Source organism: Egretta garzetta, unplaced genomic scaffold, assembly GCF_000687185.1.
Source record: "Egretta garzetta isolate BGI_Z169 unplaced genomic scaffold, ASM68718v1 scaffold231, whole genome shotgun sequence".
Lineage (NCBI taxonomy): Eukaryota > Metazoa > Chordata > Aves > Pelecaniformes > Ardeidae > Egretta > Egretta garzetta.
This window is the reverse complement of record NW_009258727.1, coordinates 167,241-184,961: the sequence shown is the minus strand read 5'-3', so window position 1 is coordinate 184,961 and position 17,721 is coordinate 167,241. Positions and strand designations below refer to the sequence as shown.

General features: G+C 38.8%; 1 protein-coding gene across 1 annotated transcript in view; it reads left to right on the top strand.

Moving 5' to 3' along the window:
• The window catches only part of MDN1 (midasin AAA ATPase 1), a 101,417-nt gene that overhangs the window by 22,251 nt on the left and 61,445 nt on the right, over positions 1 to 17,721 (top strand). The window contains exons 17-35 of the mRNA XM_035888774.1: positions 107 to 210; positions 1,228 to 1,372; positions 2,783 to 2,879; positions 4,521 to 4,634; positions 5,226 to 5,373; positions 5,550 to 5,660; positions 6,478 to 6,629; positions 7,120 to 7,298; positions 7,672 to 7,880; positions 8,971 to 9,117; positions 9,876 to 10,017; positions 10,135 to 10,269; positions 10,346 to 10,484; positions 11,456 to 11,594; positions 11,687 to 11,817; positions 13,273 to 13,417; positions 14,540 to 14,669; positions 15,223 to 15,459; positions 16,207 to 16,404. Coding sequence (XP_035744667.1) covers positions 107 to 210; positions 1,228 to 1,372; positions 2,783 to 2,879; positions 4,521 to 4,634; positions 5,226 to 5,373; positions 5,550 to 5,660; positions 6,478 to 6,629; positions 7,120 to 7,298; positions 7,672 to 7,880; positions 8,971 to 9,117; positions 9,876 to 10,017; positions 10,135 to 10,269; positions 10,346 to 10,484; positions 11,456 to 11,594; positions 11,687 to 11,817; positions 13,273 to 13,417; positions 14,540 to 14,669; positions 15,223 to 15,459; positions 16,207 to 16,404 — 2,802 coding nt within the window. The remainder of the gene's footprint in view (positions 1 to 106; positions 211 to 1,227; positions 1,373 to 2,782; positions 2,880 to 4,520; positions 4,635 to 5,225; positions 5,374 to 5,549; positions 5,661 to 6,477; positions 6,630 to 7,119; positions 7,299 to 7,671; positions 7,881 to 8,970; positions 9,118 to 9,875; positions 10,018 to 10,134; positions 10,270 to 10,345; positions 10,485 to 11,455; positions 11,595 to 11,686; positions 11,818 to 13,272; positions 13,418 to 14,539; positions 14,670 to 15,222; positions 15,460 to 16,206; positions 16,405 to 17,721) is intronic.

Here is a 17,721-nt window from a genome sequence, read left to right as displayed (position 1 = left end):
GCTTACTCTTGTATCGGCGCTTGAAACAGCTTGATTAAAATACTGTTGTTAAACATTTTTGTGCTATTGTTCTGATGGTACAAGCTTAAATTTGTTTTGCTTACAGGCTCACCGCTGAAGGAGAAGTGGGAGGCATTTGGTCTTAAACTGAATCATGCTCATCAACAGATGAAAATGACAGAAAATGCTCTTCTCTTTGCATTTGTTGAGGTATTTAGAGATTTACATTTTGAGGCTAGGAAGAATAAGAAGGAGCATTTAAAAGACTTTGCAATCAGTATTATATAAATAACTTCCCAGCAAGAATCTTGCTGTGAAGTAAAACTTGTTCCATGATGACACTGGAATTAAGTGTGCTGCTTAAAGGAGGTGACGGCTACATGGGGGGTGGGGTGGGAGAATGTTTTGTGGTAATACATTAATTCAATGCTGTATAATAGGAATTAGGACTGGTATGATAAAAAAAATCAGCAATATGTCATACCATCTTTCAGGTATAAGAGATTAGAAAAAACATCTTGACCAGTCTCCAGTAGGACATGCTCCTGCCTGGGGATTCCTGGAAAGTATTTAATATTAAGAATCTGTGTTCTTTATCTAGAAGTGATTTAAAAAAAAAAAAAGTTTCAAACCCTTGGTATAACACTCTAATGACATTAAGTGTGAATAGGGGAAACTATGAAGGTTTATGTGTGTTTGTTCCTTGTCACCCTCTTAGTCTAAATATATACTCTCAAATTTTATGTGAAGTGTGTAAAATGTTGGCCAGTCCTCCTTCTAAAAAATGGCAATATAAATAGTTGGAGAACCTTTGACTTAAATATAATTTTAATTAATTAATAAGTTACAGTTCCATGAGGAACATAATATTGCTTGTGTCTCTGTTTGGAAAGCTTTAAATTAATTGTCTTTTTCCTCGTAGTGGTGTCAGTGAAGTTTATGCACTACAGTGATGGATATCACTGACAGGCAGTGTTGGACAAATACGAGAGCTTAATTCTGTTATATCTGAGCCAGTCTAATGGTGATAACTGTCTGACTTCTGCGACTTGGGAAATAACTGCTGTTATTGAGGGAGAGCAGTGAACTGCTATTGCTGTAAAATGTCTGGAACTGCCATTTGTCTAATCAACCCATGGACTGCAAAACCAGTATTTCTAGTATACGGATGCTTTTGTTGGTGTGTCACTGCTGGTGACATGATTAACAAATTGATCTTATTTTTAGGGTACTCTGGCACAAGCAGTGAAAAAAGGAGAGTGGATTTTATTAGATGAGATTAACTTGGCTGCAGCAGAGACTTTAGAGTGCCTGAGCGGTTTATTGGAAGGATCATCTGGGTCGCTGGTGTTACTTGACAGAGGAGATACAGGTACTATTTCTGTGCATGCTTATGCTGTATCTTACTATCCAGTTTGTTGAATTCCGTATCCTATATGGCTCAAAATAAGTTGAGAACATTTACCATGAAATGGATGTGTGCAGAAGGGAATAACGTGTTCTTTCTAGACTTCATACTTCTACGTAAAAGTGGGAGTTATAATTCATTGTGGCTCAGGAGATTTCAGCATGCAGAAATTGTAGCTTTTGCCTCTTTAGATTCTACAAGGAGCAGATCTCGCTAGTGGCCTTAGTAAGTGTTGCTGTCTCTAAAGACTCTTCAGGGAGTATAATTTTTCTTTTTTAATAAAGTTGAGGTAGGTTGATGGCTAGGGGCATGGGACGTGAGGTTTAGTTGCCACTGTAGTAATGGTCTTTCACTATATATATACATATATATATTTGTTCTGCAGCTAGAGAGACAAGGCCTTTGATTTTTTTTTTTCTGAGCCCTTCTTGTGGGTTGAGCCCAGCCAGAAGCTAAGCACCCATACAGCTGCTCGCTCACTCTTTTCCACCCCCACCACCCCCAACAGGACAGGGGAGAGAATAGGAAGAGCAAAAGCAAGAAAAACATATGTGAAAAAAATGATGCAAAGGCAGTCACTAACTGGCTCCCACAAGCAGATGAAAGTCCAGCCAGTCTCTAAGCAACGGTCACCTTGGAAGACAAAAATCACCACCCCATTCTTCCCCTACACCAGTTCTTATTGCTGAGCATGATGTTACATGGTAGGGAATATCGCTTTGGCCAGATTGGGTCAGCTGTTGCAACTGTGTCCTCTCCCAACTTCTTGGTTGCTTCCAGCCTAGTCGCTGGGGGAAGGAGTGCAGAGTGGGGAAAAAGAGAAAGCTTTGATGTGCCAGCACAATTCAGCAATAGCCAAAACATTGGTGTGCTCTCAGCAGCACCTTAGGAACTGCTGTGAAGAAAGTTAACTCCTTCCCAGCCAGACCCAGCATACACCTAAAGGTAAAAAAAAAATGCAATTGCTGAATGTTGTTTTTCTGGAGCTACAGACGTTCTATGTGCATACAAATGTTGTATGTGCTTCCTAGTCTGGGTTTTCTTCCTGGCCAAGGGAAGCACTGCCCATTGTTCCGAAAGAGACCCAAGGAGTTCCAAGTTTAGGGCTTATATTTTTTTGAAATATTCAGTGTTGTTAAAACATCCTGGTATGCACAAATAAAAGTCAGAATTTCACTTGCTTGTGGTGGTGGTGAAGATGCAGAGAACCTTCTGATAAAATTACATGGGGTTATTTTCTTAAAATGCAAGGGTGAAAAGTATGTAGTAGGGCAGTAATAGAAAACTAGCTTAGAAGAAGTACACCTCATTTAAAAAAATAAGTATCCTGGGCTTAGCATTAACCTTATGTTGCTTATTTCTGTTTTCCTTTAGAGCCTCTTGTCCGTCACCCTGATTTTCGTTTGTTTGCATGCATGAATCCAGCTACAGATGTTGGAAAGAGAAATCTTCCTCCAGGAATAAGAAACAGGTAAGAAACAATGATTCTTTGCCAAAATACTTATTCAATGTCTTTTTTGGAGTTTACCTAGCTTCACGGGTTGACTCAGTGAAGAATGCCTTATTTGAAGCCTGAGGTCTGAACTCAAATTAACTTCCTGTGAGAGGCACTTTCCACATCATGGTGAAGGTTTTTCATGAAATAGCATTAAGAAAATACTTTGTGAAGTAGCTGAGCATGAACAAATAGTCTAGCAGTAGTGTAGAGTGTTGTCGCTGGGGGCAGGGGAATGATCATTCTTTACAACTGAGCTGTCAGTGCCTGGGAATGCTACTGCAGCAGTTTGTGTTCCTGATGGGGATAACAAAGACAAGTGCTTTGTGTCCATTTAGCAGCAGCCTTTCTCTTGATAACTCAGAAGTGTTGATGATCCTTGCAAAAAGCTGTATATCCAGCCTTGTTCACTCAGAAGGAAGGTGGTTTGTGCAGTCGAACAGATGTGTGATACTCAAAATATGTGATTTGTGATCTTCAAACATTTAAGCTGCACCCAGGAAATTGGAGTTTTGGCAAATCTGTTACCCATTCCTGAATGCAAAGGTCTTTGCTTGTATTTGATGCAGTTTCCCTCAGGCGTGCTGAAAGTCACACATGTAGTCCCTTACCAGAGTCATAAACACTGTGCAAGACTGTAGAGATGCACTTGATATCTGTAACTAGTTGTTTGTAGTTATTAGTGGCAAAGTAAGGTTTTATTGCTGTTAGCTCTCCTGGCTTAGTAGTGAAAGGATAGAAAGTGAGTGTAATATAGAAGAAAGGAGACTTCAGCTTCAGCACGGCTTGTTAAGTTTGAATTTATATTTGCGTTTGTCAAAAATATCCACCCTGCTGAAGTTAATGGTATTGCTCAGTTGTTTTGGGTTGCTGTGGCATGTCCTGAGCTGCTGTTTGCAGTTGTAATGCACGGTATGGAAGGGCTGCAGACTTGCACTTAACACCCAGTGTGAATATACTGGACTAACTAATGGTTAGAAAATATGTTCATTAGCTAGAGCTGCTAGTGTAGTGTAGCAAATGTGAAACACTGACATATGACATATTTAAACATACTCAGAACTTCACTGAGTACATTTTACTGGTAATTTTCCTTTGCTTATTGTCAAGTTTTCTCATTTTATCATTGCTGAACTGCGTATTTGTAAAAGCCGAAAACAATCTGGTTATGCTAGTTCTGGATATGCTAGTCAATACAAAATTAGAATAAGTGATATCTCCATAAGTGTTCACCTTTTAAAATAGAGATCATTAGAGAGTCCACTTTGAAAAGTGCTCCTGCAGTGTCAGTGCTCCAGTGTTCAGGCCGTAATGTTTGGATATCTACTTCAAATTGTTTAAAACTTTAATTTTCAAAAGTACAGTCCCATAGTTAATTTTCAGTCTACTGAGTAATTTATCTGAATTATTTTAACTTAGAAATAAAGTATTACTAATACTTTCTTTTTAATTACTCTGGTTCTTGAGTCTGTCTATAGGTAGTTTGACAAGTCAGTATTCTGCTGCTTACAAAACAATAAATGTTTACCTACCATGAGAATCATATATAACATAATTTATTTATTTTTTAAATATTGTCAGATGTCTGAGTGTTATGGATTGATTTGATTCTCATAGGTTTACTGAACTTTATGTAGAAGAATTGAGAAATGAAGGAGACTTGCAAGTTCTTATCATGGATTATCTGAGAGGCTTGAATGTGAACAAAAATACAGTACAAGGAATTGTGAAGTAAGTTTGTTGTAATCTCTTGAATAAGTCTCAAGAAGAATGTATGTAACTGTAGTCTGTGTTTAGACTGGTTTGGGAAGCACTATAATGCTTCCCTGCACAGCAGTTTGCATAGCCTTAGGAAACAAAAGAGGGTGGACATCCATCCTCTTCATCCTGAAGGTTTATGTAGTACTTGTGTAGAGGAGATTCACATTTTCTTATTCACAAATGCTTTCTTGGTGGCACCTCTTTTCCATCTGAGAGACTAAAATGACTTGTTTCTATAGATCATACCAATGAAAGTCTTGTGTGTTTGTCAAGTTACACCTTAAACTAGGGGAAAGAAAGGTATTATCTCACCTGAAGAGCTGTTACGTGTTTAGAATACTTTGTAGTTTATAGTCATTCTCTGTATATCACTCAAAAACATGGTTCTAAAATACTCTGTTGCAGAGTTTGGTATGGCTTTCCTAACCTGGAGCTTTTAGAAAATGTGACAGTTGGAGATAAACTTAAGTGTTCATACTTTGGGTTTAATTGCTTAGAGCAATACTCTGATCAGTAACAGCACTGTGTAACTGGAAGTGGTTTCACTTTTTATTTTTGCAGCTTTTATTTATCTGTGAGAAAGGAAGCAGAAGCAAAGCTGGTGGACGGAACTGGCCACAGACCTCACTACAGTCTCCGTACACTTTGCAGGGCGTTGAGATTTGCAGCATCTAATCCATGTAGCAGCATACCACGCTCACTGTATGAGGTGATTAGCTATGTTGGGCTTTGTTCCAGTATATATTCGCTACAAAGACTGTTTGGGTAAAGGAAAATCCTCTCTTCTAAGTGCAGTAGTGAACAGAAATGATTCTTTAATCTCTACATATTTTTTTTTTCCTAATGATTTTTCATTTTATCACTGAGAACAACTCTTCTTCTTAGGGCTTCTGTTTGAGTTTCCTGACGCAGCTTGACAGAGTTTCTCATCCAGTAGTTCAAAAGCTAATTTGCCAGCATATAGTCTCTGGCAACATCAAAAGCCTTCTCAAACAGGTAGGTAACTAAGCGTATATAGAGCTGTTCAGTGTTCAGAGTAGAATTTGTTTTGAGTTGCCTTCTCCTGCCTTTTTCCTCCACATTTCTATCTTGAGTCCTGTTTTTCATGTTATAAAGATAAGAAAAAGAAAAAAAAATCAATGCTGTTTCCTTGTAACTTTTTACTTCTGCTTGAAATGCCCATATGTTAGCTGTTTTTTTTGTTAATTTGCAAAAATGTGGAAGTCTGAATAATTACAACATTGTGGAGTGTGGCCAGCTTAATACAGTGGCTCCAACTGTAAAGCTTTCACTGGCTTCTGAGGAGCTTTCACAGGCTTTTTATTTTTAGACTCTGAATGCAGAACACATGGATACAAAGTAAACATCTGTGCTTTGTCTCTAATGGGAAAGGAAGAATCTCACCAGTTCTGGGAGCCCAGCATGAGTTTGCATGGGGGACTGGGCAGGTTGGATGGGGAAGCCAGTTGTAAGAGATATTTGTTTCAAAATAAACTCCTTTATATTAGATAAAAAGATAAGAGCCCATTTCCTGCCTGGAAGCGTACTTCAAAATTCATGCTAGGACTCTTGAGATGTTTTTATCTTCTTCGCACTGGCAAAGATTTCTGCTTCATGACCTTGAAATATCTGGTCGGACTTTTTGTGTAATTTAAATTCTGTGACAAGGGGACAGTGTTTGCTGCAGGAGTGCTCAGGGATTACTTTAAAACGACTTCTTAAAGATTATGTTGCAGTGGTATAACAGTAGTTGTCTTTACTAGCAAATTGAAACTGATTTGTATAATCTGTTATTTTTGTCATGTCTCCTTAGCAAATACCAAAACCCCAAGGAGGGAGATTTATACTTATAGAAGGGTACTGGATTTCAGCTGGGGATAAGGAACCTACTGTAGATGAGACTTATGTGCTAACCCCTTCAGTTAAGCTTAATCTGAAAGACATTGCCAGAGTTGCGTCAGCGGGGTATGTCTATTTCAATTTTTCCATTAAAAAAACCCATAAGTTAAAGGTGTTTATTTGGGCCTCAAGTGCTCATGCCTGTCTAGCCTTTATTGTTTGGCATCGTTAATGTTCATTTTCCTTCTACTTTATAGTTAACTTTTCATTATACGGTGACTTGAAAATTATACCTGCATTTCTTGTCTCCTTAAACCATGTTGCTCCCATACCTAGCTTTATTTAAATAATAATCCAGACAACTGCAGTTAAAGTAACCTGCTTATTTCATGCTGCCATGTAAAGCTTCATGGGTAGCGGTTAGCATTTGGGGGTCAGTTACTTATGTTCCCCTATTAGTGTATGATCTTGGATACTTAGTGTAAGTTAATTAGTGATATTTTGCTGATGTAGTTTGGTAACGTAATCTGTGAAAATTTCAAGTAATGTTGATATCTCATATATGAGAAAGATACGACTTCTGCTTCTAAACCACTATTTTGGTTATGCCTTTTAGGACTCATCCAGTACTGATTCAAGGAGAGACCTCTGTTGGTAAAACCAGTTTAATTCGCTGGTTGGCTGCTGCTACTGGGAACCATTGCGTAAGGATTAACAATCATGAGCATACTGACATCCAGGAATATATTGGCTGTTATACATCAGATGCCTCTGGGAAGTTGGTATTTAAGGAAGGTGAGTGGGCATATTATATTTACTGCAAGTTCCTGTCTCATGTCACTGCTGTATTTTTTTTTTTTTCTTTTCTGCTGAACTTGTCTGTTTTATTATAATGGAGAGATGATCTGTCATAAAGTTAGTAGTTGCATATTAATGATGATAATTTCTGTGAAATTCAGTGAATTCTTAGAGTTCATGTTTGTCTCATTGTACTTGTCCTCTTGGGCATAAAGAAAAGAATTCAACAGCTTAAACAATACTGTTGCTTCCCTCTCTGGATTAGCATTTATACAGAGTGAAGACTGGTTACCGAAAGTACCTGAATGCATGCTTCTGCTAGATTTAGTTTGTTAGATTTTTGACTAGAACTTTTTGTGTTCCCTCCAAGGCGTCCTCATTGATGCAATGAGAAAGGGTTACTGGATTGTTCTAGATGAACTGAATTTGGCTCCCACTGATGTTCTGGAGGCTCTCAACCGTTTGTTGGATGATAACAGGGAGCTGTTCATTACTGAGACCCAGGAAGTTGTCAAAGCTCACCCTCGCTTCATGCTCTTTGCTACACAGAATCCTCCAGGACTCTATGGTGGCAGGAAGGTTTGTATAATCTCTTCCTTTGAGTAGCTATGACTCTAGAGAATGTGTGTATCTCGTGTAGAAGTGCGATGTGAAAAGTTTCTGATTCATAGCACAGAATTAACATGAAACTATCAAGAGGTAGGGAGTTGAGGTGGCTGTGGACTAACTTTCAGTACAGCTGGGTTCTGTTTAGGTTAGTTGCTTGTTTTGCAGATACCAAATCTTTAAATAATTTTGAGTAATTGAGATTTAAGTGATTTACTGAACGGGAGTTCACGTGTGTTATATTTGACTCATCATTTCTTGCTCAGGAGCACTGGAGAAGAGACTTGACTTAGGCTATTGATGTCCATTTTGTATTGATTTTGGCTGGAATAGTTAATTTTCTTCGTAGTGACTGGTATGGTGCTATGTTTTGGATCTGTGACTAAACCAGTGTTGGTAACGCAGGGATGTTTTTGCTATTGCTGAGCAGTGTTTACACAGAGGCAAGGCTGTATCTGTTTCTCACATTGCCCTGCCAGTGAGTAGGGTGGAGGTGCACAAGATGCTGGGAAGGGGACACAGCTGGGACAGCTGACCCCAGCTGACCAAAGAGGAATATCCCATACTATCTGACGTCATGCTTAGCAATAAAAGCTGGGGGGACAAGGAGGAAGAGGGGTATGTTTGGTGTTTGTTTCCCTAAATAACCATTGCACATGAAGTCCTGACTTCCTGGAAATGGCTGACCACCTGCCTGCTCATGGGAAGTGGTGAATGAATTCCTAATACGCACCTTTTGCTTTACCTGTGAAACTGTCTTTATCTCAACCCATGAGTTTTCTCACTTTTACCTTTCCGATTCTCTCACCCATCCCATTGTAGGGGGAGCAAGCAAGTGGCTGTTTGGTGCTTACCTACCTACCATAGTTAAAACACGACACGTTTTAATGCTCTTGTCCTCATCCAGGCTGTCTCTTATGTTTTCTTTCAATGTTTATGAGTATGTGCTAATTTGTATGCTATGACACTATCCATATTTCCTTTGAATGTGTAGGAAAAGATACGTTAACACGAGGAATATCAAAGGAAAAAGTTCTAGCAATAGTATGTTCTTATATTTTAGGTTTTGTCCAGAGCCTTCAGAAATCGTTTTGTGGAACTGCATTTTGATGAACTGCCAAGTGCTGAATTGGAAACCATCCTGCACAAGCGATGCAGTTTGCCGCCTTCTTACTGCAGCAAGCTTGTCAAAGTCATGTTGGACCTGCAAGTATGAGTGTCTTTCTTCTTTTTGTGGAAGACATGCAAACATATTTCAGCACAAAGTAATAGAAATTCTCTTTTGGGGGGGAAATGTTGCGAACTGGCAGATAGTTAAAAGCCTAAAACGTAATTGATGGAAGAGAACCCACCAAAGTACTTGGTTCAGTGGTTAAGATCGAGATAGGAAAGGTGATGTCAGATTTGAGAGAAAGCCAGCAGCAAAAAATTAATAACCAAAGGCCTTGGGATTTGATGTGTAGAATAATTCCTTGCTGTAGATCCAAAGTACAGTATTGGATTTGTAGCTGTCTTTGGATCATGCTAAATTGGGTATTATTTTTAAGCAATAATTTTGGATTTGTTCTGACAATCCTGTGTTTTACAGACGTTTGACACGTACTATGTAGCTAAAACTATCTTGTATTTAAAAGCAATTGCAGCAGCACAAACCAGAGCATGCTTCAAAGTGCTAGTATAGGGTTTGGTGTAGCACATGATCTTTTGCTTGGATTTTGTTTTATTTCAGGTACCTATTTTCTTCTTAGTATTTTTATTTATTATCTCTCTGATTTTGTTCCTGGTACCTATCAAATACCTGCTTAAAGGTAATTTGAGTTTGGGGGCCATGACTGTACTAGACCTTCCCCCTGCACCCCCGACCCAGTTTGTTTGAAGAAATGTCACATCAGAGAGCTCTGATTAGCTTTGCTATAAGTATTCAGACAGGTTCGTGAAAATATGGCTCATGTTTTGTTCTTATGATAGTCTTACCGCAGAGGTTCAACAGTGTTTGCTGGGAAGCATGGATTCATTACCTTGCGGGATCTGTTTCGTTGGGCTGAAAGGTACAGATTGGCAGAACAGCTGGAGAAGGAGTATGACTGGCTTCAGCACTTAGCAAATGATGGTGAGCCCTGCTACCTCAGGTTTTTAGAGTTAGAAAGTAATTCTACAGACTTTAGTTCTTAAGTATAAATTCTTGTTGCTGATTAACCAGGTAGTAATTGTTTTCTCTGTTCTATAGGTTTTATGCTTCTGGCAGGCAGAGTCAGGAAACAGGAGGAGGTGGATGTTATTCAGAGTGTCCTTGAAAAACACTTCAAGAAAAAACTGTATCCTGAGTCTCTCTTCTCAGGGGAAAGCGTCAAAAAGCTACTGGGTGAGTTTCCTAGAAGGGCCACACTGGTAGTTCTCTACATATGACTGAAGCTGATGGATTGCTTTCTGTTGTGCAGCTAAATCCTCCACTCAGATGTCAGTGATGGACAGAGATTTTAACCATATTGTCTGGACTCAAGGCATGAGGAGACTTGCAATTTTGGTGGGACGAGCTCTGGAGTTTGGTGAACCAGTACTGCTGGTGGGAGACACTGGGTAACCTTGATTTTTATAATGCAGTTCTTAATAAAAGTGGCACCAGCCACTGAGTCGAACACAAAATGATTGTGTGGGCTTCAGTGCTGCTTTGATCTGGGATATTTAAGCCTCTGTCATGGCAGACTTGCAACTGCTGTTTTTCACGGTTCCCTTTTGAGGGGAAGCAGTTGCATCTCTTTCAGCACAAGTCTTTAATGGGATTATCTGCATTTATGTATAACTACATAGAAATTATGTGGGAAGTAGTAAAATTGAGGTGAGCTGACTTCTGTCCCTACCTCTCACAAAGTGCCCTGTAGAATCTTACTGTACCTGGTTGGAGAGGCTGCTTTTGGGGAATTGTGACGTTTTTCTGTTTAAGAGCATATTTGCTTTACGTATTTTAAGAGCTTGAATATAGCCTTGCTACTACTTCTCTTTCCTGCCCCGTCACTGCCTCGTATCCTGTAAAGGAGATTACGGAAGTAGATGCTGGCTGGTCCTGTGCTGGTTATAAATTTGGAGAGTAGATTTTTGTAGGAGAGAAGGGAAGGAAGAAAAAAAAAACCAACCACCAAGAAAAGGGAGGAGTAACATTATTTAGGTAATAAATGAGAGCTCTAAGTACTTAGCAGTTTATTCCCTCAGACTTAAGCTGGGTCTAGACATGTGGTGTCTCCAGTTTAGTGAAATGTTAGGCTAGTCGTGTACCTGTAGGGGCAGGCTGAAATAAATTTGACTCTGAATCTGCAGAAATCCATCAGTGCAGATATTGATTTAAATTTAATTAAAGGCATCTTGTGCAAGTCAGCAACAGTTGTGCCAAAGATGGCTTCACTTCGCATACATTTCTTTCAACGAAAAGTGCAGAAGGAAATTTGCATGCGAGGCCTTTGCCTCATAGCTCTTCAATGAAAGTATGAATCCTGTCCAATGTGAACTGTCTTTTTTTTTTATTCTTCCCTTTCAATTAAACTACTTTGTTGCAGGTGTGGTAAAACTACCATTTGTCAGATCTTTGCAGCATTAACAAATCAGAAGCTATACTCAGTGAATTGCCACTTGCATATGGAGACTTCAGACTTCTTGGGAGGACTGCGACCAGTCAGACAGAGGTCGAAAGACCAGGTTTGTCTTGCATCAATAGTAGTTTGGATGGTGTGACTGTGGAAGCAAAAAGTAGCAATTATTGACTTTTCACTTAATTTTCCATGTCTTAGGAGGAATCTGATGGTTCCAGACTCTTTGAGTGGTGTGATGGACCTCTTGTTTTAGCAATGAAAGAGGAGGGGTTTTTTCTCCTTGATGAGATTTCTTTAGCTGATGATTCTGTACTAGAGCGACTTAACAGGTATGTCTTAGTATTAAGTATCCTCAATGTGTCCATTATACAGACATGAGCGGGGTAAATCTAGCTTCTTTTAGGCACATTTGTTTCCCAGCCTGGGTGAGCTGCTCTCTTAATCATGTAGTTCTTGCTTGAAAGAATAAATGACCCAAATACCCAAAATCTAGCCCTGTTCATGTTTTAACTTCTGTGCCAGTTTGCTTTGTTTTTCTAATTCTCATCCATCTGACAGAGGTGCTAGTTTTCATCATAGTAATTCGTAGACAATTTTTGCTGTTTGAAATTATAATTACGGCTGGGGGGGAAGATAGTCAGGTAAGACACAATGAAACTGCCTTGTCTTGCCTAAGTATTGATGTCTTAACTTGTAAAAATGAAAGGTACTTCAATCAAAAAGCAGATATGTGTATGTTTGCTTGACATATGTTGGTACACTGATTATGTTGGTTTTGAATGCTTTGGTTAGTGCCATTACTTTCCATTTGGCTTTATAGTACTGTGACAGACTGATCTGTACTCAAATTGCTCTATTTGTTTCATGGACAAAAATAAGATGATGAAAGGATTAGCTTTATTCAATAGCTCATGTGCCGAGATAAAGAAATTAATAACATAAACCCTCATTTAGTTGAAACAGTTTATACAGTATCTAAAGACAGTTTACAGCATGAATCAAGTTGGAAAATAAACCTACAAGTAAAATCATAGAATCTTAGAACAGCAGGTTGGAAAGGGACCTCAAGGATCATCTGGTCCAAGCTTTCTTGGCAAAAACATGGTCTGGACAAGGTGGCCCAGCACCCTGTCCAGCCAAATCTTAAAAGTGTCCAATGTTGGGGAATATATCGCTTCACTGGGGAGATTATTCCAATGGCTGATTGTTCTCATTGTGAAAAAATTTCCACTTGTGTCCAGTCAATCTCCCCAGGAGCAACTTGCACCCATTACCCCTCATCTTATCCATGTGACTCTGTAAAAAGGGAATCTCCCATCTTTTTTGTAGCCACCCTTTAAATACTGGAACATGGTGATAAGGTCTCTCTCCTAAGCCTTCCTTTCTTGAGGCAGAACAAATCCAGTTCTCTTAGCCTTTCTTCATATGGCAGGCTTCCCAGGCCTTTGATCATCTTGGTGGCTCTTCTCTGGCCCTCTCCAGCCTGTCCACTGCTGGACTTCAGAGCTGTGAGATGTATACTTTCATTAGACAAGTCTTTTGACAGATCATTTGAACTGAACCTTATGAGGAAGGTTTTGGTAGAGTTTCCTTCTGAAGAAAATCAGAAATGTTCTCAATTAGGGAGGGTAGACAGATTATTTTTTTTTTTAATACAAATTCAGCGGCAATGAAAGTTTAATTGGGTCAACTCATATGTTTTTAATTTTTAAGTGGCTTTTTAAAGTTTGAAATTAAATTTACACTAAATGGTTTTTTTTTTTTTTTTTTTACTTTCTCTGTAGTGTTCTTGAAGCTGAAAAGACATTAGTACTTGCGGAAAAAGGTGGTCAAGATGATGAGGATAACGAGGTAGAACTATTAGTTGCAGGAAAGAAATTTCGTATCCTTGCAACCATGAACCCAGGAGGTGACTTTGGGAAAAAGGAGGTAAGTGTCAAAGCAACCTGAAGTACGACACACATCTTCTGGTCTTAGTAGCACTTACATGATTGGAGGTCCAATGCAAAAATGCGTCATGCCAATTCTGGCATCCAGTGCTTCCTAAGTAGGAGTCTGCCTTGTCGCTCTGAAGGCAGATTAGGATGTATCTGTTTTCCATCACTTCTGTGTGCTATGATTTTGACAATATAAGTCAATACTCAGCAGAATGTCAAAGAAAACTTCAGGCCTCCAAGTACTCTAGGTAGGCTTGATATGTAGAATGCTTAAAGTACAGGAAACGCTGCTCGTGAAGCAGGTAAATCCAGCTCTAACATGAGTCTGGAGTAGTGTGAAGTTGCATAATAGAATATTCCTGCTAATGCTGTTCAGAAAGTGACAGTTGGAGGTCATCTTGTCATTCTCAGTGAATAGGAACGTCACATCTCAAAAGACCTTTCTCATTAAATGAAAAAAGTCTTGTTTCTGAAGCTTGGCTTTAAGTAACTTAAGAGAGGTTAAAAAAAAAAACCACAAAATTTTTAAGCAGTGTTGGGAGCTAGGACTGAAAAAAAGAGCTATAAGCTCTTTTACCCAAAAGAAGGTGGGTACTCCATTTAAAGTGGTTTCTGCAATACAGAACAACTCATTGTAAAGCCATGTGTTTAAAGGGGATTTATTTCTGCGTTACGTTTGTGCTAATGATTTTTGCTTGACTAATTCAGCCAGAAGAAGAGAGGAGTTACAGAAACGAGTTGTAATTCAAGGCAAATTTCCATGTGGTAGTTTGCTTCTATAACCAAAGGGAGATGATGTAGCCGTTGTTTTGATACACGATGACCTAGAATGAAACGGAGCTTTGCTTGCAAACCAGCTCAGTTTCTTCCCGTATTCTTTTGAACTTTCTCATTTATCAGCCATTTCCTGCATCTTAAAATCCACATTCTGTTTTAGTTACACATTCTGATTTAGTTACAAAGTGGCCCTGTCAAAATTAGAGGGAAAGGTCTGGCTTGATCAGTTCGTTTATTGTTTGCAAGTACTGTGGCTACAAGGCTATCAGTTAACTGCAACCTTAAGTAATATGATATAATGGAAATTGAATTACTATGTCATTCTGCTTGTTTGCAGCTTTCTCCTGCGTTGCGCAACAGATTTACAGAAATATGGTGTCCACAAAGCAATGGCCGTGAAGATTTGATACAGATTGTAAAACACAATCTGCATCCAGGATTGTCTCTGGGTGGAATAAACCATCAAGGTGGGTATTTCTCTGTGTATTGGTATTCAAGCATTAAGAAAAAAAGGAATTTGGAGGCTGCTAAACTTTCCTCAGAATTTCCACCACTGTGTCCCTTCCTGTAAGTACATCTCTCTCTGAGGACAGTTATGAAATATATTTTGGACTTTGTTCTTCCCTCATTGTGTATGTTACATGGCTGGTCAGAAGATCAAGGCTGTATTTACTTCACCATCCAAGTAATTGAATTATCCTCAGCCTTTCAGTGCCCAATCTTAGTTTTTTTTATGTTGAAAGAACTGGCACTTTGTTTTCTGCCAGCAGCTTCACTATTAATAGTAATCACTTGATTCTGTCTTGTTACTTGAATTTAGAAGCATCTGTGACAATGGCACAGGCATGGACTTACTCTTCAGTTATCCTGCCTGTTAAGGTATAGAGTACCCATCCATGTTGCTCATGCATTATTACAGCTGTACCTACTTTAGTCATGCTTATTATACAACAATGTAGTAGATGTGACCAATAAAGCTATTTGATAACTCCATATTTTTTTTTTTTTTTTACTTTTCAGGGGCAGACATAGCAGAGCTCATGATGGACTTTGTTGAATGGCTGACTAATCAAGAGTTTGGTCGCCAGTGTATTCTCAGCGTGCGAGATGTTTTGTCATGGGTTAATTTTATGAATGTCATGGTGGTAGAGGATGAAGAGTGTAATTCTGCCAAGGAATATAGCCTTCTCTACATTTCTCCAATGATGTCTTTTATCCACGCTGCATGTTTGGTATACATTGATGGAATAGGATCAGGTAGGTATTTAGCGCTCATTTGGTAGGTGAAAATAAGAAAGTATATATTAATATTTCTGAGTAGAGTGCAAATAAAATGCTTTAGGACAGCATGTAACTCTTCTGGGAGAGAAGTTTTCACTTCCACTTAACAATATCCTGTACTTCATTTGCTACTGAAACACAAAAAAGGCATGAGTTTGAATAATACAAGCTTAAGTAAATGAGAGGTAGTAATGATAATATTACAAAGGCTAGCACACAAATTAAGAAAGCCTGTGGTTTTTTTATCAAGTCTTTTGAATTGATGAGGTACTTAATTCGATGACCATATACAATTCTGTCTCTGCCACCTTCACGGGTCAGCATCTGTGCGTGCTAGCCTGTATCGTGTGCATAGCTCAGAATGCATCTTTGCATGTTTGGCCACTGGTCCAGCTGATAACTAGGAGATGGGGAAGTGGGGAAAAAGTTAAAAGCCACAAGAAATGCAGGGAAAGAAGGCCTGGGAGGACTATGGCAAGGGATCAGTGATGGTAGAAGAAAGGGTTTTGGAAATAAGGTGTCCTTAATTCTGTTGCTCACACAACAATTTGTCCATGTTAAATAGTACTGGAAGCACTGGCAAGTGAAAGCACTAACATGAAATATAAACCTGAAACGGAATACTGCACAAAACCGGCATCTGTGAAGGAATTTAGTTTCTTAGTCATAAGACAAACGTGCCTAGTTATGTTTGTGAAGCATGCTTAACTTTTCTAATTACAGGTACAACATCCTGCTCAGCTGATATGGCTTTATCAGCTCGTGAAAAATGTCTGACATTCTTATGTGAGAAAATGAGTCAATTCCTTGAGGTGGCTGATTATCAGAAAAATGAACTAAAGATTTATGACAGAACAAAGGAGAAAGAGTTTGTGTGGATGGACAACTTCATGGGAATCCACCCCTTTTTTATTCCAAGAGGCAAGAGACTTTGTGGGAGTGGGTGGACATTTATGCTGTGGTTTTTATTCCCAATAGTTCTGTTACTCACTAAATCTAAGTAGGATACCTGAACCATTACAGAACAATTTACAGTTTGTTCTCGAGCCTTAGAAAAATGCCTTTTCTGCCTCCCAGTGTGTTGATTGCAACTCATCACACTTACTAAGAAGACACGTCTGTTAATTGCTTTCTTTTGACTTTTTAAAATTACTGATGAATGGCCTAATTTTAGTAGTGTTACTTGGTGTAACAAAACTGCTTTATTTTTGAGTTGTAACTTTCTGTCACTTTGCATGGTCAGAATGTCTGCTGACTTCCACTAACTAAAGCTACAGCTTGTCCTGGCCCTTGTGTAAAGCATGGGAAGCAGGGGTCCTGGGTACAATGCTAAGCAGAATGGAGACTAATGCCCTGCCTTGCTGTAGCCTCTCAAAGATTCACTGCAATTTTTGGAAACTTATTTAGTCCCTGCATTTCAGTTCCTCATGTGACAAATTAATGCAAATAGACCTATCAAAAACTGCTTTCTACCATTGAAGTACAGTGACAGGACTAAAAAGGGATGACTGTGAGCTTTCTAGTTCAGCTGGTTAGTTTTTGGTACGTGTAACTATGTGTTCCTAATGCTGTATTAATCATTCATCTTTGAACATTTTGTTTTTCATGGATTGTATTAGTCATGCATAAACTTGTACAAGGTAATGCTTTTTTGTAAATTGCTTAGTTTCCCTTTGGTAATTAGGTCACAAAAGGAAAGATCTCTTTCATACTAAAACAGGTATCAAGATGTGTAAGATCAATTGGTGGTTGATATATTGTATACCTGAGCAATGCTGTATTACAGAATTTGGGGAGTGATGTCCTAGTGAGCTATACTGGCTGCAAACTGGCAGACAAGCTCTGTACTCATTCCTTGCTGTATGTCATAATAACAGTAAAGAAAATATGTGCCTAGCCATGCACTTTAATTAAAGCACTCTTCCTTCACAGAACTGGCAGTGTATGGAACAGATTAATAAGTTGTTCTATAACATGACTGAACTGTATGCTTCAGTGCCAAATTTTCAAAAGCTGCTTTTCAGTTTTAGATCCATGTGTCTGAAGTGCAAGGACAGATTTATGATTTTTCAGTGATAGATCTCTAGTTTAGGTCATGAACCAGGAAGTGTCAAAATTTCATGGCAAATCACATCATATATTCATATGCTTTTTGCAAAATTCAACGTAAATCTGTGGCGATGGGCTGAGACACAGCTGTGGGTCAAAGAAAGTAGATGTGTCTGATCTCTGAGAATG